Below are 22,524 nucleotides of genomic sequence, written 5' to 3'. Positions count from 1 at the left end.
AGCAACAATTAACTCACACACTAATGCATTCTATTTGCTTTTTAGTTTCATGTATTTTGGGTAAATGGGAAAGAAAAATTATTGTATTCTTGTTTTCGTTTGTTGAACATTTGTGTAGTTGCCTATGTAATGTGTTTTTAATTTATAGCTATGGAGCCAGGTATGCAAAAATGGAAACTTGTTTTTTTATAATTAAATTTAGCTTAACTCTCTTAGCTCATATACACTGGGTAGCTAAACTTAATCTTGACAATTTAGAAAATTCAATCTATTTTGCATTATAACTCAGTTTCTCTAGAAAAACTAGTTAATATCTTTTTCTCTCTTCTTCCCTTCTCTGAATCTTTTTCTTGTGTATCTAGATATCAGGGGAGGAAACTGTTGATAGTGTATCATTTCTTGCTTGATGGATTATAGCATAAACTCTTTTCCCTTAAGGCTTTGCTGTTGATATATTCAAAGTCCCACTTCAGGAATTAAAAGGAGAAATTCTTACCTCTCAACCAAGTCTAGCTTTTGCAAACAAAATGTGCTTCTGCTTTCAGTCTGTTCTCTGGACTATAGATTTATAAAATTCTACTTTGGCTGTAGAAAGCCAATGATTTAACATTTTATTCTCACTGAATTTTGTTTGTTTTCTACTTTTCCTGGGGCAATAGATTCGACCTTTAAATTCTGGCTTTAACTGTTGAAAACTGGCCAGGTGCAGGGGCTCACTCCAGTAATCTCAACACTTTGGGAACCTGAGGTAGGAGAATCGCTTGAAGCAAGGAGTTCGATACCAGCCTGAGCAACATAGCAAGACCCTGTCTCAATAAAAAATTAAAACAGCCAGGCATGGCGGTGAGTTCCTGCAGTTCTAGCTACTTGGGAGCCTGAGGTGGAATGATCACTTGGGCCCAAGAGTTTGAGGTTGCAATGAGCTATGATTATGGCACTGTACCCCATCCTGGGTGATAGAAGGAGACCTTATCTCTCTCTCTCTCCACACATATATATATACATATATATACATATATATGTATATATACACACACATATATATGAATCAAACTGAACAACTAGAAAAAATTACAATTTAAAAAATGCATTTCAAAATTTTATTGTGCTACACTTCCTGTGGTGACTGAAGATGGAGTTAGCCAGAGAAGCTTGCACCAAAGTAGCTTTTAGTAAAAGATCAGTTCCTTTATTATCCCGTGTATTACTATTTTCCAACAAAATAGAAATCACCCTTTGCATCTCAAGATGGCTATAAAAATTATTGATAGAAATTGCTAATAATTCAACAATTCTCTGCTCTTAAATGAATGCATTTCAGCATTTACGCTAACACCAGGACATTCCACCCCTCACGTCAGAGCAAATGTTAAGCTGATACTCTGAAGTTGTTAAGAAAAATCTTTGCTATGTGACGATCCTTCAAAACATAATACTCTAAATGTGCTTGTTCTATAATAATATATTCTCTTTCTTTTAACCTCATTTTAAAAATGATGCATTTGTTGAGTTCAAGTGCATCTACTTCAGAAAAAAAAATAATTTGAGGAGACAGCCAAATGACTTTTGCTGTGTTTAAAGAGTAAACTCATTCCATGAGAAGCAAAGTCTAAAGAGATTCAACAGTAGGAAGTTGTATACGAGGTATTTGGCATTTTTTTTCTTTCCTAAAAGTTTAAGGGCTGTGTAGCTAGGCATAAAAACTCAAGCCTTCATGAAGTTCTTCTAGCCACTTAAATTCACCAGAAATATAAATAGCAGAGAAATAATCATTTTTAAGAAGTTGCTTAATGTTTAGTTATCGTGCATATGTGGGAGGTACCTAACATTTTGATTTTCTTTTTCTGGCATTCTATGTTTAGAGCTTCATGCAAATAGTTGTTCCCAGCATTCTGTAAAGCATTCAGGGTAATGGGAACGTGTCACAGCAATACAAAATTTGTGAACCTTTTCTAATTATTTTGTGCTATATTTAATCTTAGTAATTTCAGAGATCATTTATACATCTTCTCTAATATTCTTACTATAGCTGCTTTGGGTTAAGTCTGGTTATAGCTTCATTTCAGTTATTTATTATTTTTTCATATCATATATGTTTATATAAGACTTTTATTTCCATATCTGACCTTACATCTCTAATTCTTCAACAAGATTTAACATTATGGCCTCAGACAGGATTATTTAATTGTGAGCAATAATCACACAACCTTCTGTAAAGCCAAACAAAAAAAGAACCAGAAAAATTCTTGCTATATTTTTATTCACTGCTTTAAATAATAAATTCGTGGACATATAGATCATACTTCTACTACTCATTCATTGTTAGTGAATATTCTTTGTATATTTTCTCCTCTGCAAAATTCACTAGGGAAAAAATAGCTTGTACAAGCTATTGTTTCATCTTTAATTAAAGAGAAATTACATAGTTTATTATATACTATTTATCTTCCAAGAACAGACATTGTTTTTTTCTGTAAATATTCTTTCACTTTTATAGGACTAAGAAAACTGCTCTACAATATAAAATTGAGCACCTTGGTGAATACAGAGTAAACATTTATTGAATACATATATATTGCATTTGTTTAAAAAAAGAAAACCTTGCCAATGTACTTGAAAGTGGTAGCTTCTTCTTTTTTTATTATTATACTTTAATTTCTAGGGTACATGTGCACAACGCGCAGGTTTGATACATAGGTATACATGTGCCATGTTGTTTTGCTGCACCCATCAACCCGTCATTTACATTAGGTATTTCTCCTAATGCTATCCCTCCCCCAGCCTCCCACCCCACCACAGGCCCCGGTGTGTGATGTTCCGCGCCCTGTGTCCAAGTGATCTCATTGTTCAGTTCCCACCTGTGAGTGAGAACATGCAGTGTTTGGTTTTCTGTCCTTGTGATAGTTTGCTCACAATGATGGTTTCCAGCTTCATCCGTGTCCCTGCAAAGGACATGAACTCATCCTGTTTTATTGCTGCATAGTATTCCATGGTATATATGTGCCACATTTTCTTAATCCAGTCTATCGTTGTTGGACATTTGGGTTGGTTCCAAGTCTTTGCTATTGTGAATAGTGCCGCAATAAACATAGGTGTGCATGTGTCTTTATTGTAGCATGATTTATAATCCTTTGGGTATATAGCCAGTAATGGGATTGCTGGGACAAATGGTAATTCTAGTTCTAGATCCTTGAGGAATCACCACACTGTCTTCCACAATGGTCGAACCAATTTACACACCCACCAACAGTGTAAAAGTGTTCCTGTTTCTCCACATCCTCTCCAGCATCTGTTGTTTCCTGACTTTTTAATGACTGCCATTCTAACTGGCATGAGATGGTATCTCATTGTGGTTTTGATTTGCAGTGCTCTGATGACCAGTGATAATGAGCATTTTTTTATGTGTCTGTTGAGTGCATAGATGTCTTCTTTTGAGAAGTGTCTGTTCATATCCTTTGCCCACTTTTTGATGGAGTTGTTTGTTTTTTTTTTCTGGTAAATTTGTTTGAGTTCTTTGTAGATTCTGGATATTAGCCCTATGTTAGATGGGTAGATGGCAAAAATTTTCTCCCATTCTGTAGGTTGCCTGTTCCCTCTGATGGTAGTTTCTTTTGCTGTGCAGAAGCTCTTTAGTTTAATGAGATCCCATTTGTCTATTTTGACTTTTGTTGCCATTGCGTTTGGTGTTTTAGTCATGAAGTCCTTGCCTATGCCTATGTCCTGAATGGTATTGCCTAGGTTTTCTTCTAGGGTTTTTATGGTTTTAGGTCTAACATTTAAGTCTTTAATCCATCTTGAATTAATTTTTGTACAAAGTGTAAGGAAGGGATCCAGTTTCAGCTTTCTACGTATGGCTAGCCAGTTTTCCCAGCACCATTTATTAAATAGGGAATCCTTTCCTCATTTCTTGTTTTTGTCAGGTTTGTCAACGATCAGATGATTGTAGATGTGTGGCATTATTTCTGAGGCCTCTGTTCTGTTCCATTGGTCTATATATCTGTTTTGGTACCAGTACCATGCTGTTTTGGTTACTGTAGCCTTGTAGTATAGTTTGAAGTCAGGTAGCGTGATGCCTCCAGCTTTGTTATTTTTGCTTAGGATTGACTTGGCGATGCGGGCTCTTTTTTGGTTCCATATGAACTTTTTTTTTTTTTTGAGACGGGGTCTCGCTCTGTCGCCCAGGCTGGAGTGCAGTGGCGCAATCTCGGCTCACTGCAAGCTCCGCCTCCCGGGTTCACGCCCATATGAACTTTAAAGTAGTTTTTTCCAATTATGTGAAGAAAGTCATTGGTAGCTTGATGGGGATGGCATTGGATCTATAAATTACCTTGGGCAATATGGCCATTTTCACGATATTGATTCTTCCTATCCATGAGCGTGGAATGTTCTTCCAGTTGTTTGTGTCCTCTCTTATTTCGTTGAGCAGTGGTTTGTAGTTCTCCTTGAAGAGGTCCTTCACTTCCCTCGTAAGTTGGATTCCTAGGTATTTTATTATCTTTGTAGCAATTGTGAACAGGAGTTCACTCATGAATTGGCTTTTTGTCTGTTAATGTTGTATAGGAATGCTTGTGATTTTTGCACATTGATGTTGTATCCTGAGACCTTGCTGAAGTTACTTATCAGCTTAAGGATATTTTGGGCTGATATGATGGGGTTTTCTAAAAATACAATCATCTCATCTGCAAACACAGACAATTTGAGTTCCTCATTTCCTAACTGTATATGCTTTATTTCTTTTCTTTTTCTTTTCTTTTTTCAGTGTGCTTCTGCTTTTATTTCTGGGGAAAGAAATATTATGTGTGACTAACCTAAGCAGAAATTGATTTCATGAAAGGAATTTGTAGGTCTGTCAGGAAATAAAGTGTGAGTCAACTGATCTGCAGTTTCTGACATACCACAGTTGCTTTTTCTAATACTGTACTGTACAGTATCTCTTTTGGCTAACTCTATAACATAATATTTTTTTAAATTTTATTATTATTATACTTTAAGTTTTAGGGTACATGTGCACAATGTAAAAATTTGTTACATATGTATACATGTGCCATGTTGGTGTGCTGCACCCATTAACTCATCATTTAGCATTAGGTATATCTCCTAATGCTATCTCTCCCCCCTCCCCCCATCCCACAACAGTCCCCAGAGTGTGATGTTCCCCTTCCTGTGTCGATGTGTTCTCATTGTTTAATTCCCAGCTATGAGTAAGAACATGCGGTGTTTTGTTTTTTGTCCTTGCGATGGTTTACTGAGAAGGATGGTTTCCAGTTTCATCCATGTCCCTACAAAGACATGAACTCATCATTTTTTATGGCTGCATAGTATTCCATGGCGTATATGTGCCACATTTTCTTAATCCAGTCTATCGTTGTTGGACATTTGGGTTGGTTCCAAGTCTTTGCTATTGTGAAAGGTGCCACAATAAACATACATGTGCATGTGTCTTTATAGCAGCATGATTTATAATCCTTTGGGTATATACCCAGTAATGGGATGGCTGGGTCAAATGGGATTTCTAGTTCTAGATCCCTGAGGAATCGCCACACTGACTTCCACAATGGTTGAACTAGTTTACAGTCCCACCAACAGTGTAAAAGTGTTCCTATTTCTCCATATCCTCTCCAGTACCTGTTGTTTCCTGACTTTTTAATGATGGCCATTCTAACTGGCATGAGATGGTATCTCATTGTGGTTTTGATTTGCATTTCTCTGATGGCCAGTGATGATGAGCATTTTTTCATGTGTTTTTTGGCTGCATAAATGTCTTCTTTTGAGAAGTGTCTGTTCATGTCCTTTGCCCACTTTTTGATGGGGTTGTTTGTTTTTTTCTTGTAAATTTGTTTGAGTTCATTGTAGATTCTGGATATTAGCCCTTTGTCAGATGAGTAGGTTGCGAAAATTTTCTCCCATTCTGTAGGTTGCCTGTTCACTCTGATGGTAGTTTCTTTTGCTGTGCAGAAGCTCTTTAGTTTAGTTAGGTCCCATTTGTCAATTTTGGCTTTTGTTGCCATTGGTTTTGGTGTTTTAGACATGAAGTCTTTGCCCATGCCTATGTCTTGAATGGTATTGCCTAGGTTTTCTTCTAGGGTTTTTATGGTTTAAGGTCTAACATGTGAAGTCTTTAATCCATGTTGAACTGATTTTTGTATAAGGTGTAAGGCAGAGATCCAGTTTCAGCTTTCTACATATGGCTAGCCAGTTTTCCCAGCACCATTTATTAAATAGGGAATCCTTTCCCCATTGCTTGTTTTTGTCAGGTTTGTCAGAGATCAGATGGTTGTAGATATGCAGCATTATTTCTGAGGGCTCTGTTCTGTTCCATGGGTCCATATCTCTGATTGGTACCAGTACCAGGCTGTTTTGGTTACTGTACACTTGTAGTATTGTTTGAAGTCAGGTAGCGTGATGCCTCCAGCTTTGTTCTTTTGGCTTAAGATTGACTTGGTGATGCGGGTTCTCTTTTGGTTCCATATGAACTTTAAAGTAGTTTTTTTCAATTCTGTGAAGAAAGTCATTGGTAGCTTGATGGGGATGGCATTGAATCTATAAATTACCTTGGGCAGTATGGCCATTTTCACAATATTGATTCTTCCTACCCATGAGCATGGAATGTTCTTCCATTTGTTTGTATCCGCTTTCATTTCATTGAGCAGTGGTTTGTAGTTCTCCTTAAAGAGGTCCTTCACATCCCTTGTAAATTGAATTTCTAGGTATTTTATTCTCTTTGAAGCAGTTGTGAATGGGAGTTCACTCATGATTTGGCTCTGTATTTGTCTATTATTGGTGTATAAGAATGCTTGTGATTTTTATACATTGATTTTGTATCCTGAGACTTTGCTGAAGTTGCCTATCAGCTTAAGGAGATTTCGGGCTGAGACGATGGGGTTTTCTAGATATACGATCATGTCATCTGCAAACAGGGACAATTTGACTTCATCTTTTCCTAACTGAATACCCTTTATTTCTTTCTCCTGCCTGATTGCCCTGGCCAGAACTTCCAACACTATGTTGAACAGGAGGGGTGAGAGAGGGCAACCCTGTCTTGTGCCAGTTTTCAAAGGTAATGCTTCCAGTTTTGCCCATCAGTATGATATTGTCTGTGGGTTTGTCATAGATAGCTCTTATTATTTTGAGATACGTCCCATCAATACCTAATTTATTGAGAGTTTTTATCGTGAAGGTTGTTGAATTTTGTCAAAGGCCTTTTCTGCATCTATTGAGATAATCATGTGGTTTTTGTCTTTCATTCTGTTTATATGCTGGATTACATTTATTGATTTGCGTATGTTGAACCAGCCTTGCATCCCAGGGATGAAGCCCACTTGATCATGGTGTATAAGCTTTTTGATGTGCTGCTGGATTCAGTTTGCCAGTATTTTATTGAGGACATTTGCATCAATGTTTATCAAGGATATTGGTCTAAAATTCTCTTTTTAGGTTGTGTCTCTGCCAGGCTTTGGTATCAGGATGATGCTGGCCTGATAAAATGAGTAAGGCAGGATTCCCTCTTTTTCTATTGGTTGGAATAGTTTCATAAGGAATGGTACCAGCTCCTCCTTGTACCTCTGGTAGAATTCGGCTGTGAATCCATTTGGTCCTGGACTTTTTTTGGTTGGTAAGCTGTTGATTATTGCCACAATTTCAGAGCCTGTGATTGGTCTATTCAGAGATTCAACTTCTTCTTGGTTTAGTCTTGGGAGGGTGTATGTGTCGAGGAATTTATCCATTTCTTCTAGATTTTCTAGTTTATTTGCATAGAGGTGTTTTTAGTATTCTCTGATGGTAGTTTGTATTACTGTGGGATCAGTGGTGATATCCCCTTTATCATTTTTTATTGCGTCTATTTGATTCTTCTCTCTTTTCTTCTTTATTAGTCTTGCTAGCAGTCTATCAATTTTGTTGATCTTTTCAAAAAAACAGCTCCTGGATTCATTAATTTTTTGAAGGGTTTTTTGTGTCTCTGTTTCCTTCAGTTCTGCTCTGATTTTAGTTATTTCTTGCCTTCTGCTAGCTTTTGAATGTGTTTGCTCTTGCTTTTCTAGTTCCTTTAATTGTGATGTTAGGGTGTCAATTTTGGATCTTTCCTGTTTTCTCTTGTGGGCATTTAGTGCTATAAATTTCCCTCTACACACTGCTTTGAATGTGTCCCAGAGATTCTGGTATGTTGTGTCTTTGTTCTTATTGGTTTCAAAGAACATCTTTATTTCTGCCTTCATTTTGTTATGTATGCAGTAGTCACTCAGGAGCAGGTTGTTCAGTTTCCATGTAATTGAGCAGTTTTGAGTGAGTTTCTTAATCCTGAGTTCTAGTTTGATTGCATTGTGGTCTGAGAGACAGTTTGTTATAATTTCTGTTCTTTTACATTTGCTGAGGAGTGCTTTACTTCCAACTATGTGGTCAATTTTGGAATAGGTGTGGTGTGGTGCTGAAAAAATGTATCTTCTGTTGATTTGGGGTGGAGAGTTCTGTAGATGTCTATTAGGTCTGCTTGGTGCAGAGCTGAGTTCAATTCCTGGGTATCCTTGTTAACTTTCTGTCTCGTTGATGTGTCTAATGTTGACAGTGGGGTGTTAAAGTCTCCCATTATTATTGTGTGGGGGTCTAAGTCTCTTTGTAGGTCACTCAGGACTTGCTTTATGAATCTGAGTGTTCCTGTATTGGGGGCATATATATTTAGGATAGTTAGCTCTTCTTGTTGAATTGATCCCTTTACCATTATGTAATGGCCTTCTTTGTCTCTTTTGATCTTTGTTGGTTTAAAGTGTGTTTTATCAGAGACTAGGATTGTAACCCCTGCCTTTTTTGTTTTCCGTTTCCTTCGTAGAAAATATTCCTCCATCCCTTTATTTTGAGAGTGTGTGTCTCTGCACGTGAGATGGGTTTCCTGAATACAGCACACTGATGGGTCTTGAGTCTTTATCCAATTTGCCAGTCTGTGTCTTTTAATTGGAGCATTTAGCCCATTTACATTTAAAGTTAATATTGTTATGTGTGAATTTGGTCCTGTCATTGTGGTGTTAGTTGGTTATTTTGCTTGTTAGTTGATGCAGTTTCTTCCTAGCCTTGATGGTCTTTACATTTTGGCATGTTTTTGCAGTGGCTGGTACCGGTTGTTCCTTTCCATGTTTAGTGCTTCCTTCAGGAGCTCTTTTAGGGCAGGCCTGGTGGTGACAAAATCTCTCAGCATTTGCTTGTCTGAAGTATTTTATTTCTCCTTCACTTATGAAGCTTAGTTTGGCTGGATATGACATTCTGGGTTGAAAATTCTTTTTTTTAAGAATGTTAAATATTGGCCCCCACTCTCTTCTGGCTTGTAGAGTTTCTGCCGAGAGATCCGCTGTTAGTCTGATGGGCTTCCCTTTGTGGGTAACCCGACCTTTCTCTCTGGCTGCCCTTAACATTTTTTTCCTTCATTTCAACTTTGGTGAATCTGACAATTATGTGTCTTGGAGTTGCTTTTCTCAAGAAGTATCTTTGTGGCATTTTCTATATTTCCTGAATCTAAATGTTGGCCTGCCTTGCTAGATTGGGGAAGTTCTCCTGGATAATATCCTGCAGAGTGTTTTCCAACTTGGTTCCATTCTCCCCGTCACTTTCAGGTACACCAATCAGACATAGATTTGGTCTTTTCACATAGTCGCATATTTCTTGGAGGCTTTGTTTGTTTATTTTTATTCTTTTTTCTCTAAACTTCCCTTCTGGCTTCATTTCATTCATTTCGTCTTCCATCACTGATACCCTTTCTTCCAGTTGATCGCATCGGCTCCTGAGGCTTCTGCATTCTTCACGTAGTTCTCGAGCCTTGGCTTTCAGTTCCATCAGCTCCTTTGAGGACTTCTCTGCATTGGTTATTCTAGTTATCTATTCATCTAATTTTTTTTCAAAGTTTTTAACTTCTTTGCCATTGGTTTGAATTTCATCCTGTAGCTCAGAGTAGTTTGATCGTCTGAAGCCTTCTTCTCTCAACTTGTCAAAGTCATTCTCCGTCCAGCTTTGTTCCATTGCTGGTGAGGAGCTGCATTCCTTTGGAGGAGGAGAGGTGCTCTGCTTTTTATAATTTCCAGTTTTTCTGCTCTGTTTTTTCCCCATCTTTGTGGTTTTATCTACTTTTGGTTTTTGATGATGGTGACGTACAGATGGGTTTTTGGTGTGGATGTCCTTTCTGTTTGTTAGTTTTCCTTCTAACAGACAGGACCCTCAGCTGCAGTTCTGTTGGAGTTTGCTAGAGGTCCACTCCAGACCTTGTTTGCCTGGGTATCCGCAGCGGTGTCTGCAGAACAGCGGTGGCTGTAGAACAGCGGATATTGGTGACCCGCAAATGCTGCTGCCTGATCGTTCCTCTGGAAGTTTTGTCTCAGAGGAGTACCCGGCCATGTGAGGTGTCAGTCTGCCCCAACTGGGAGTGCCTCCCAGTTAGGCTGCTCAGGGGTGAGGGACCCACTTGAAGAGGCAGTTTGCCCATTCTCAGATCTCCAGCTGTGTGCTGGGAGAACCACCACTCTCTTTACACCTGTCAGACAGGGACATTTAAGTCTGCAGAGGTTACTGCTGTCTTTTTGTTTGTCTGTGCCCTGCCCCCAGAAGTGGAGCCTACAGAGGCAGGAAGGCCTCTTTCAGCTGTGGTGGGCTCCACCCGAGCTGTAGACTGGAGCTGTTCCTATTCGGCCATCTTGGCTCCACCCCCAAATACACTTTATTTCTTTCTCTTGCCTGATGGCCCTGTCCAGAACTTCCAACACTATGTTGAATAGGAGTGGTGAGTGAGGGCACCCTTGTCTTGTGCCAGTTTTCAAAGGGAATGCTTCCAGTTTTTGCCTATTCAGTATGATATTGACTGTGGGTTTGTCATAAATAGCTCTTATTATTTTGAGATATGTTCCATCAATACCTAGTTTATTTAGAGTTTTTAGCATGAAGGGCTCTTGAATTTTGTCGAAGGCCTTTTCTGCATCTATTGAGATAATCATGTGTTTTTTGTTGTTGGTTTTGTTTATGTGATGGATTATGTTTACTGATTTGCATATGTTGAACTGGCCTTGCATCCCAGGCATGAAGCCCACTTGATCATGGTGTATAAGCTTTTTGATGTGCTGCTGGATTCAGTTTGCCAGTATTTTACTGAGGATTTTCACATCAGTGTTCATAAGGGATATTGATCTAAAATTCTCTTTTTTTGTTATGTCTCCGCCAGGATTTGGTATCAGATGATGATGGCCTCATAAAATGAGTTAGGGAGGAATCCCTCTTTTTCTATTGATTGGAATAGTTTCAGAAGGAATCGTACCAGCTCCTCTTTGTATCTCTGGTTGAATTTGGCTGTGAATCCTTCTGGTCCTGGACTTTTTTGGTTAGTAGCCTATTAATTTTTGCCTCAATTTCAGAGCCTGTTATTGGCCTATTCAGAGATTCCACTTCTTCCCGGTTTAGTCTTGGGAGGATGTATGTGTCCAGGAATTTATCAGTTTCTTCTAGATTTTGTAGTTTATTTGCATAGAGGTGTTTATAGTATTATCTGATGGTAGTTTGTATTTCTGTGGGATCGGTGGTGATATCCCCTTTATCAATTTTTATTGCATCCATTTGATTCTTCTCTCTTTTATTCTTTATTAATCTTGCTAGCAGTCTATCAGTTTTGTTGATCTTTTCAAAAAACCAGCTCCTGGATTCATTGATTTTTTGAAGGATTTTTGTGTCTCTATCTCTTTCAGTTCTGCTCTGACCTTAGTTATTTCTTGCCTTCTGCTAGCTTTCGAATCTGTTTGCTATTGCTTCTCTATTTCTTTTAATTGTGATGTTAGGGTGTCAATTTTATATCTTTCCTGCTTTCTCTTGTGGGCATTTAGTGCTAAAAATTTCCCTCTACACACTGCTTTAAATATGTCCCAGAGATCCTGGTATGTTGTGTCTTTGTTCTCATTGGTTTCAAAGAACGTCTTTATTTCTACCTTCATTTCATTATTTACCCAGTAGTCATTCAGGAGCAGGTTGTTCAGTTTCCATGTAGTTGTGTGGTTTTGAGTGAGTTTCTTAATCCTGAGTTCTAATTTGATTGCACTGTGGTCTGAGAGACAGTTTGTTGTGATTTCTGTTTGTTGAGATTTGCTAAGGAGTACTTTACTTCCACTTATGTGGTCAATTTTAGAATAAAAGCAATGTGGTGCTGAGAATAATGTATATTCTATTGGTTTGGGGTGGAGCGTTCTGTAGATGTCTGTTAGGTCTGCCTGTTGCAGAGCTGAGTTCAGGTCCTGGATATCCTTATTAACCTTCTGTCTCATTGATCTCTCTAATATTGACAGTGGGGTGTTAAAGTCTCCCATTATTATTGTGTGGGAGTCTAAGTCTCTATGTATGTCTCTAAGGACTTGCTTTATGAATCTGGATGCTCCTGTGTTGGGTGCATATATATTTAGGATGGTTAGCTCTTCTTGTTGAATTGATCCCTTTACCATTATGTAATGGCCTTCTTTGTCTCTTTTGATCTTTGTTGGTTTTAAGTGTGTTTTATCAGAGACTAGAATTGCAACCTGTGCTTTTTCTTGCTTTCCATTTGCTTGGTAGATCTTCCTCCCTCCCTTTATTTGGAGCCTATATGCATCTTTGCATGTGAGATGGGTCTCCTGAATACAGCACACTTATGGGTTTTGACTCTTTATCCAACATGCCACTCTGTGTCTTTTAATTGGGGTATTTAGCCTATTTACACTTAAGGTTAATATTATTATGCTTGAATTTGATCCCGTCATTATGATGTTCACTGGTTATTTTGCCCGTTAGTTGATGCAGTTTCTTCATAGCATCGATGGTCTTTACAATTTGGCACATTGTTGCAGTGGCTGGTACCAGTTTTTTCTTTCCATGTTTCATGCTTCCTTCAGGAGCTCTTATAAGGCAGGCCTGATGGTGACAAAATCTCTCAGCATTTGCTTGTCTGTACAGGATTTTATTTCTCCTTCACTTATGAAGCTTAGTTTGGCTGGATATGAAATTCTGGGTAGAAAATTTCTTTCTTTAACAATGTTGAATATTGGCCCCTACTCTCTTCTGGATTGTAGAGTTTCTGCCAAGAGATCCGCTGTTAGTCTGATCAGCTTCGCTTTCTGGGTAACTCAACCTTTCTCTCTGGCTGCCCTTAACACTTTTCCCTTAATTTCGACCTTGGTGAATATAACAGTTATGTGTCTTGGGGTTGCTTTTCTCAAGGAGTATCTTTGTGGCATTCTCTGTATTTCCTGAATTTGAATGTTGGCCTTCCTTGCTAGGTTGGGGAAGTTCTCCTGGATAATATCCTGAAGAGTGTTTTCCAACTTGGTTCCCTTCTCCCCATCACTTTCAGGTTCACCAATCAGACGCAGATTTGGTCTTTTCACATAGTCCCTTATTTCTTGGAGGCTTTGTTCATTTCTTTTTACTCTTTTTTGTCTAACCTTGTCTTCTTGCCTTATTTCATTAATTTGATCTTCAATCACTGATACCCTTTCTTCCACTTGATCGAATCTGCTGTTGAAGCTTGTGCATGTGTCCTGAAGTTCTTCTGCCATGGTTTTCAGCTCCATCAGGTCATTGAAGGTCTTCTCTGCACTGTTTATTCTAGTTAGCCATTCATCTAATCTTTTTTCAATGTTTTTAGCTTCCTTGCAATGGTTTCAAACATCCTCAATTAGCTCAGAGAAGTTTGTTATTTCTACACTTCTGAAGCCTACTTCTGTCAGCTCATCAAAGTCATTTTCTGTCCAGCTTTGTTCCATTGCTGGTGAGGAGCTGTGATCCTTTGGAGGAGAAGAGGTACTCTGATTTTTAGAATTTTCAGCTTTTCTGTCCTGGTTTCTTCCCATCTTTGTGGTTTTATCTATCTTTGGTCTTTGATGTTGGTGACCTACAGATGGCATTTTGGTGTAGATGATCTTTTTGTTGATGTTGATGCTATTTCTTTCTGTTTGTTAGTTTTCCTTCTAACAGATCGCTCAGCTGCAGGTCTGTTGGAGTTTGCTGGAGTTCTACTCCAGACCCTGTTTGCCTGGGTATCACCAGCAGAGGCTGCAGAACAGCAAATATTGCTGCCTGATCCTTCCTCTGGAAGCTTTATACCAGAGAGGCAGCTGCCTATATGAGGTGTCTGTCAGCCTCTACTGGGAGATATCTCCCAGTTAGGCTATGCAGAGGTCAGGGACCCACTTAAGGAGGCAGTCTGTCCGTTCTCAGAGCTAAACCGCCATGCTGGGAGAACCACTGCTCTCTTCATAGCTGTCCGACAGGGTCATTTATGCCTGCCAAAGTTGTCTGCTGCCTTTTGTTCAGCTGTGCCCTGCCCAAGAGATGGAGTCTAGAGGCAGTAGCCCTTGTTAAGCTCAGTGAGCTCCGCCCAGTTCGAGATTCTTGGCCACTTTATTTATCTACTGAAGCCTCAGCAATGGTGGACGCCCCTCCCCCAGCCAGGCTGCCACCTCACAGATTGATCTCAGACTACTGCACTAGCAGTGAGCAAGGCTTCATGGGCATGGGACCCACTGAGCCAGGCGTGGGAGAGAATCAATTTTCTGCTGGTTGCTAAGACCTTGGGAAAAGTGCAGTATTTGGGCGGGGAGTGCCCCATTTTTCCAGGTAGTCTGTCATGGTTTCCCTTGGCTAGGAAAGGGAAATCCCCTGACTCCTTGCACTTCACGGGTGAGGCGACACCCCACCCTGCTTCAGCTTGCCCCCTGTGGGCTGCACCGACTGTCCAACCAGTCCCAATGAGATGAACCAGGTACTTCAGTTGGAAATGCAGAAATCATCCATCTTCTGCATCAGTTACGCTGGGAGCTGCAGACCGGAGCTGCTCCTATTCGGCCATCTTGGTTAGGTGAAAATGGTAGCTTCTTAATGTGTCATTAAAGTGTACATCTGTGGACTTCTTAAAAATTGATGATTATTTTACCTTCTAAGGTCAAACCTGTACTTCTGTTCCAGGGGAAATATGATAATATACATATGCTTTCTGTTGAGATTGGACCATTTACTGTAGGCCTTAATGATACATTCATAACTGAATGCTTCAAATTAGGTTAAAGCCCTAGTTAATTTATAATGAAGGCTTTCAGTGTTTAATATTTTTAATATAAGTGACTTTAAATGTCCTTAATATGGGTTAAATTTACCTAATTTCAGATAACAGATATGTGTTCACTTATGTTCATAACCCATGATTTAAGCATGTCTTATAAGAGAGCTTCATTCATTCATTCATTCATTCAACAAGCATTCTTGTTAGCCTAACAAGTGCCAAGTATTATAACAGGTACTACATAGAATACCTCGAGGAATAAGATAAAATTCTTTCCCTCAGGTATATTTCAAATTCTACTAGAGAGGTATTTTTAAAAGTAAATAACTAAAACACAGGTAGAATCTCTAATTGAGGCACGTAAACCATTTTATGTGAATCCCAAACAACATGGAACAAAGTTGATTTTGTTGTAGGGAATGAGGAGGTCAGCATGCATTTCCTGAGGCAGGAACATTTGCCTAGTGGCTTGAAAGAATAGTAGGAGTTGAGCAAGCAGGTCAAAGGGGACAGACTGTTCAGGCCAAGGTTCTAATATGCCCACGGACAGAGGCATGGAAGATCATGAAGGATTTTGGAAATCATAAAATATGTATAACAGAATAATAGAAGCCAGGTCTCAGAAGGTTAACAGGGACCACATTCAGTGGTAGTTTGACTTTATTTTCTTTTTTCAAAAATTATATCTATTAGGTCTGCTTGTTGCAGAGCTGAGTTCGGGTCCTGGATATCCTTGTTAACCTTCTGTCTCATTGATCTGTCTAATATTGACAGTGGGGTGTTAAAGTCTCCCATTATTGTTGTGTGGGAGTCTAAGTCTCCTTGTAGGTCTCTAAGGACTTGCTTTATGAATCTGGGTGCTCCTGTATTGGGTGCATATATATTTAGGATATATTTAGCGTTTTGGCTTCTGGCTTTATCACATGAATCCCCACTTAATATCTTTAAAGACTATTTCTTTAAAACACACACAGAAAACAATTATAACAATAAGATCTCAGTAATTCCAAAATGTATCATTATGAAATATATGAATACATATATGGTTAAATAATGTTATATTTATAAATACATTTAAATTTTAACTATATATATTTAATTTAACATAGATAGATAGATGGATAGGGCCTCACTCTATTACCCAGGCTGGAGTGTAGTGGCATGATCAAAGCTCACTGTAGCCTCAAACTCCTGGGCTCAATCAATCCTCCCACCTCAGCCTCCCAAGTAACTAGGACTACAGCAACATGCTGCTACTCCTGGCTACATTTATTTTGTTGTAAAGAAAGGGTCTTGTTGTGTTGCCCAGGCTGGTCTTGAACTTCTGGCCCCAAGTCATCCTCCTTCCTAGGTCTCCCAAAGTACTAGGATTATAGGTGTGAGCCACCACACCCAGACTGATTTTATTTTCTGTACAATAAGAGGGAAGTGTGACTCTGTAGCAAAACTGAAGAATGATTGTCCTTTGTAGCTCACATACACATAGTCAACACATATACACAAGCAGATTGGGAAAGAGAAAGACAGAAAGAGAGACACAGAAAGAGAGAGTGAGAGAGACAAAAAAGAGAGAAAGAGAATTAATGATAAGTTCTGGAATTACTGAGATCTTATTGTTATAATTGTTTTATGTGTGTGTTTTAAAGAAATAGTCATTAAAGATATTAAGTGGGGATTCATGTGATAAAACCAGAAGCCAGAACACTAATTCTTTTTAATATTCTTTCAATTTATTAGAAATATCATTGACGATGTTTGTTGATATTCCACATATTTGTGCATCTTCATTCATTAGTTTTATCTGGGAGTATTAATCATTTTATGAAGAAAGAAAATATAGATTGTGCTATATAACTTCCGGCTATCTTCATGGCCTAGTCATCTAAAGAATGGAGAGGACGAGGTCAGGAGACACTCTTCAGAGTAGGCAACTTTCTCTGGAATTCATTTGTTTAAATCCATCTTTTAAAAGACTTATGTATATATAAGTTTTATAATCTGTGTAATATTGCTTTCATTCACAATGTAGCATTTCATCATCACATATTTTATTTTCATTTTAATCTAGAAACTGTCTTTAATTTCCACCTCTATGTCACTCTAAAATCTAATCTACTGGAACTAGAATCTAAAATAATATGCAGTCAATACAAATTTCTCTTAAAAATGTAACGTTACATTTCATGCATTTTGCTATTAAAGAGTAAGGGGATGTAAGCAAAATATGTCTCCAATTTTTTTATAATTCTCAAAGTCTTCCATTTCCAATGTGCACTCTATCTGAAGTCAGAAGTTAACATTATAATATGCTAGATTTGTATGATTTTAAACACAGACACACACAAAAACTAATTTGATTCATTTACTTACAGAAAGCCATATCTTGGAAGATGTCAACAAGTGTATCATAGCCTTAAGAGACCAGGATGCTGATAATTTAGACCGTGCTGCGGGTGCTATCAGAGGCCGGGCAGCAAGAGTTGCTCACATCGTCACGGGTGAAATGGACAGTTACGAGCCAGGGGCTTACACGGAAGGTGTAATGAGAAATGTTAACTTCCTTACAAGTACTGGTAAGTCAGTTGCCAATAACAGCTGCACTATTTCTCTTATTTGAATCTACATAGCTACGAATATTCATACATGTGGGAAAGATTCTAGTCTGTGTTGCTTCTTTTGACATACATTGCTATACAGTGCTTGCACACTTTGGTTATGCAATTTGAAATTTATCTCTGAGAAGTAAATATATTCATTGGTGAAAAGAGGTCTTCTATAAATATATGCATTATATAAATTACCCACAGGCCTTAGTCAGAAACCACTTAGAATGTTTATTAATGCCTTATCTATTAGGAGATATAATTAGGCTGATATGGTATTAAGTATGTGATAATCACCAAACCCTCTGTTAACTGTATCATTGATATCCCTAAGTTTTTGTTTATATTACTTAAACACAGCAAGTCTGTCCTATGTTTCCAGAGAAATGCTCTTACCTTCATTTGCAGTCTGTTTGCAAAACAGCAATTTGTTCTTGCACATAATCTTCTTTGATTGCATAAGAAATATGGAACCAGGATTTTGTGTTGGTTGCAGCACTCAAGTTGGTATTTTCGAAAAATCAGCCAGCAAATGCTTAGTTCTTGAATCTCTCAGTAAAATGGCATTTTAACACTATTGTTAACCTTTCTCCAAGAAGCTTACAGAAGTGTCTGAATTCATATGGATTCAAAAACAATGAGGACAATCGACTATTTTTATAAGTCATGATAGCAGAACTCCTTCCTGGGAAAACCCGTTGTGAATTTGTGAAATCCTCAGGTTAGATTTTTTACTATTGCCTCCTAACACCAGGGTGATGGTGCATCTGTGATTCCTAAAATATTTGAAATTCCAACCTTAAGTCATTGATCCTAGAGAATCATTTTTCATGTTATGCATATGGAATATGAAATTTGATATGCACATTGTTTAGCCAAAAGAGTAGAAGGGACAAGGATGAGTCATTTTTTAAATTTTTCTTTTATATTTGAAGCCACTCCTTGAAATGAATTAAGAGAAACAAACCAACAGTTGAATAACATTCACTAGAGACTAGGTCTGAAGCGCTATGCTGCAAGGCAAGCTTAGCAAGGTTTGCAGGGAATTGATGATCAGTTTTGCCGTTTTTCTAGCAAGTTGATAAACAAAACCATTGATGAATCTTGGTATGTAGTTTTCTTATTATCTCTTTGAAATATTTCTAAAATAATGCAATGCTAACAATGTGGTAAGGAAAGATAAAACTCTTGATATTATTAAATTTATATTTCTATATCCATTCCTCAAAGTCACCGGTATCAATAGGGCACATAGTAGTTGCTTTTTTAATAAGTTGTGGCAATATGTTTACTTGTTTAAAAGATGATTGTGCTCTGGTCATTCAGTATCTCTTCCCTAACTAAATTTAAGCACTCCTTTCATGTTGGTCAAAATCAAGTACAGAGTTATCTGTGTCCCTGATTTTTTTCTACCTTCTGAGAATAGAATGTAAGTAAAAGAAGAATGTTCTAGATCCCTGAGGAATCGCCACACTGACTTCCACAATGGTTGAACTAGTTTACAGTCCCACCAACAGTGTAAAAGTGTTCCTATTTCTCCACATCCTCTCCAGCACCTGTTGTTTCCTGATTTTTTTAATGATGGCCATTCTAACTGGTGTGAGATGGTATCTCACTGTGGTTTTGATTTGCATTTCTCTGATGGCCAGTGATGATGAGCATTTCTTCATGTGTTTTTTGGCTGCATAAATGTCTTCTTTTGAGAAGTGTCTGTTCATGTCCGTTGCCCACTTTTTGATGGGGTTGTTTGTTTTTTTCTTGTAAATATGTTTGAGTTCATTGTAGATTCTGGATATTAGCCCTTTGTCAGATGAGTAGGTTGCAAAAATTTTCTCCCATTCTGTAGGTTGCCTGTTCACTCTGATGGTAGTTTCTTTTGCTGTGCAGAAGCTCTTGAGTTTAATTAGATCCCATTTGTCAATTTTGGCTTTTGTTGCCATTGGTTTTGGTGTTTTAGACATGAAGTCCTTGCCCACGCCTATGTCCTGAATGGTATTGCCTAGGTTTTCTTGTAGGATTTTAATGGTTTTAGGTCTAACATTTAAGTCTTTAATCCATCTTGAATTAATTTTTGTATAAGGTGTAAGGAAGGGATCCAGTTTCAGCTTTCTACATATGGCTAGCCAGTTTTCCCAGCACCATTTATTAAATAGGGAATCCTTTCCCCATTTCTTGTTTTTGTCAGGTTCGTCAAAGATCAGATAGTTGTAGATATGCGGCATCATTTCTGAGGGCTCTGTTCTGTTCCATTGATCTATGTCTCTGTTGTGGTACCAGTACTATGCTGTTTTGGTTACTGTAGCCTTGCAGTATAGTTTGAAGTCAGGTAGGGTGATGCCTCCAGCTTTGTTCTTTTGGCTTAGGATTGACTTGGCGATGCGGGCTCTTTTTTGGTTCCATATGAACTTTAAAGTAGTTTTTTCCAATTCTGTGAAGAAAGTCATTGGTAGCTTGATGGGGATGGCATTGAATCTATAAATTACCTTGGGCAGTATGGCCATTTTCATGATATTGATTCTTCCTACCCATGAGCATGGAATGTTCTTCCATTTATTTGTATCCTCTTTGATTTCATTGAGCAGTGGTTTGTAGTTCTCCTTGAAGAGGTCCTTTACATCCCTTGTAAGTTGGATTCCTAGGTATTTTATTCTCTTTGAAGCAATTGTGAATGGGAGTTCACTCATGATTTGGCTCTCTGTTTGTCTGTTATTGGTGTACAGGACCTAGAAATACCATTTGACCCAGCCATCCCATTACTGGGTGTATACCCAAAGGACTATAAATCATGGTGCTATAAAGACACATGCACACGTATGTTTATTGCGGCACTATTCACAATAGCAAAGAGTTGGAACCAACCCAAATGTCCAACAACGATAGACTGGATTAAGAAAATGTGGCACATATACACCATGGAATACTATGCAGCCATAAAAAAGGATGAGTTCATATCCTTTGTAGGGACATGGATGAAACTGGAAAACATCATTCTCAGTAAACTATCGCAAGGACAAAAAACCAAACACTGCATGTTCTCACTCATAGGTGGGAATTCAACAATGAGAACTCATGGACACAGGAAGGGGAACATCACACTCCGGGGACTGTTTTGGGGTTGGGGGAGGGGGGAGGGACAGCATTAGGAGATATACCTAATGGTAAATGACGAGTTAATGGGTGCAGGAAATCAACGTGGCACATGGATACATATGTAACAAACCTGCACATTGTGCACATGTACCCTAAAACCTAAAGTATAAAAAAAAAAAAAAAAAAAATATGTATACCTTTTGACCAGGTAAAAAAAAAAAAAAAAAAAAGAAAAGAAGAATGTAACAGGGGTTATTTTTTTAGACAAAAATTTCCTATCAGGAATTGATTTGGTAAAATCTAGGAGGACTAATATTTTGCCTCTGTCTCAGTTTTATAATAATGTTAGTCTTGTGAGCATTCTTTATGATCATAATTCTGTTTGAGGTACCAGGTTTACAGTTTTATGCCACTGTTCACAATCACTCTGAAATCAGAAAATAATGAAACAAAGTTATTTACACACTTAATTGCAAGTTTATTAATACCTCTTTGATTTATAATAACCTTTCTAGATAGCTAATCCATATGGCTACATTATCACATTCAGAAGAGAAAAAATCTTCGAATTAGTTGTATATAATTTTAATTAAAATTCTCTAGATAAATTATGCCCTACATCCCAAATATAATGAATATAAAATAATCCTGGGTTATTGTGTATAAACAGCATCTTATTATTAGTGTAACAGTAGAGTTTATGACGTCCCAATTTTGTTATTTTAGTTACTCAGAAAAATTTTGGTGTATCTTTGAAAAAACTTTCCATTTTTGTTTATGTCTAATTCCAAACTATTCTCCAAATAGCCTTCCTTGAAATTTATGAAAAGCATGCCTCACTAAGAGGAATTCTGAGCAATAAATTAGATGAGAAAGCTAATTAGATCAGTTTGATCTTAACCAAAGCTGAAAAATGTGAAAATTTTCTTTCCCATGGAGACATTGTCTATGAAAGACACTTCCCACTACTCTATCCTCCAGAATTTACTAGCAGGAGATGTTCATCTTTGTTTGCATCTGCTTCACATCTTGGACTTATTATTTATAAATAATTACCAAATTAAATAATTGGAAATATCATGTTTTGTGTTATGAGGCCTTAATAGTTTACTTTTTAGCAAGTGAACAGTAATATCTGTGGACTGTCTTTCTCTGTGTTTCCTTTTCTTTTATACAGTCTTCAGGATTTAACCCTGCTTTCTGAAAATGACTTAATGAGGAGCTATAGTGAATTGTTGTTTATTACCAAGACTTTTCCATGTTTGCAAAGTTTGCCTTAAAGTATTGTCATAAATGATAAAATATAAGCCATACTTATCTAAATCACAAAGAATGTTTTTAGAACATAGCACCTTTGATTTTAATCAGACTTTGTAGCTCATTAGTACATTTTCAAAATTTGATGATCTTCTAAGTGTTTTCTCAGCATTAAGAAGCAGGGCTGACCTATTATATCTCAGGAATTTATATTGTTCACAGACTCTAGTGAAATGTAGTCAACATCTGGTCAACATCTGGAATGCTACATTTCACCCAGACAGAAGCATAATATTGTAATCTTCATGTGAAATTCTTTATTCCACCCCATTCATCCCTGTTACTAAGCTCCTCCTCCTGTCAGGAATTCTTAATAGAGAATATAGAATATATTAGCTTTTAAAATAAATAATAAACCTTCTGGACTGTATTGTGAAGGCTTAAAAATTACACTCTTAGTGTCAACTTCAGTTCTTTTGTACTACGTTGGGGAAAAACCTAAACTGGAAGTGGACTGACATAGGACATTTTTGT

General features: G+C 37.7%; 1 protein-coding gene across 1 annotated transcript in view; it reads left to right on the top strand.

Annotated features, from left to right (window-relative positions):
• Positions 1-22,524, top strand: part of CTNNA3 (catenin alpha 3) — a 1,859,096-nt gene that overhangs the window by 1,334,264 nt on the left and 502,308 nt on the right. The window contains exon 12 of the mRNA XM_032138296.2: positions 17,413-17,613. Within this exon, the coding sequence (XP_031994187.1) occupies positions 17,413-17,613 (201 nt within the window). The remainder of the gene's footprint in view (positions 1-17,412; positions 17,614-22,524) is intronic.

This window comes from Hylobates moloch, unplaced genomic scaffold (assembly GCF_009828535.3).
Source record: "Hylobates moloch isolate HMO894 unplaced genomic scaffold, HMol_V3 SCAFFOLD_3, whole genome shotgun sequence".
Classification (NCBI taxonomy): Eukaryota; Metazoa; Chordata; class Mammalia; order Primates; family Hylobatidae; genus Hylobates; species Hylobates moloch.
This window is presented reverse-complemented; position numbering and strand designations above follow the sequence as displayed.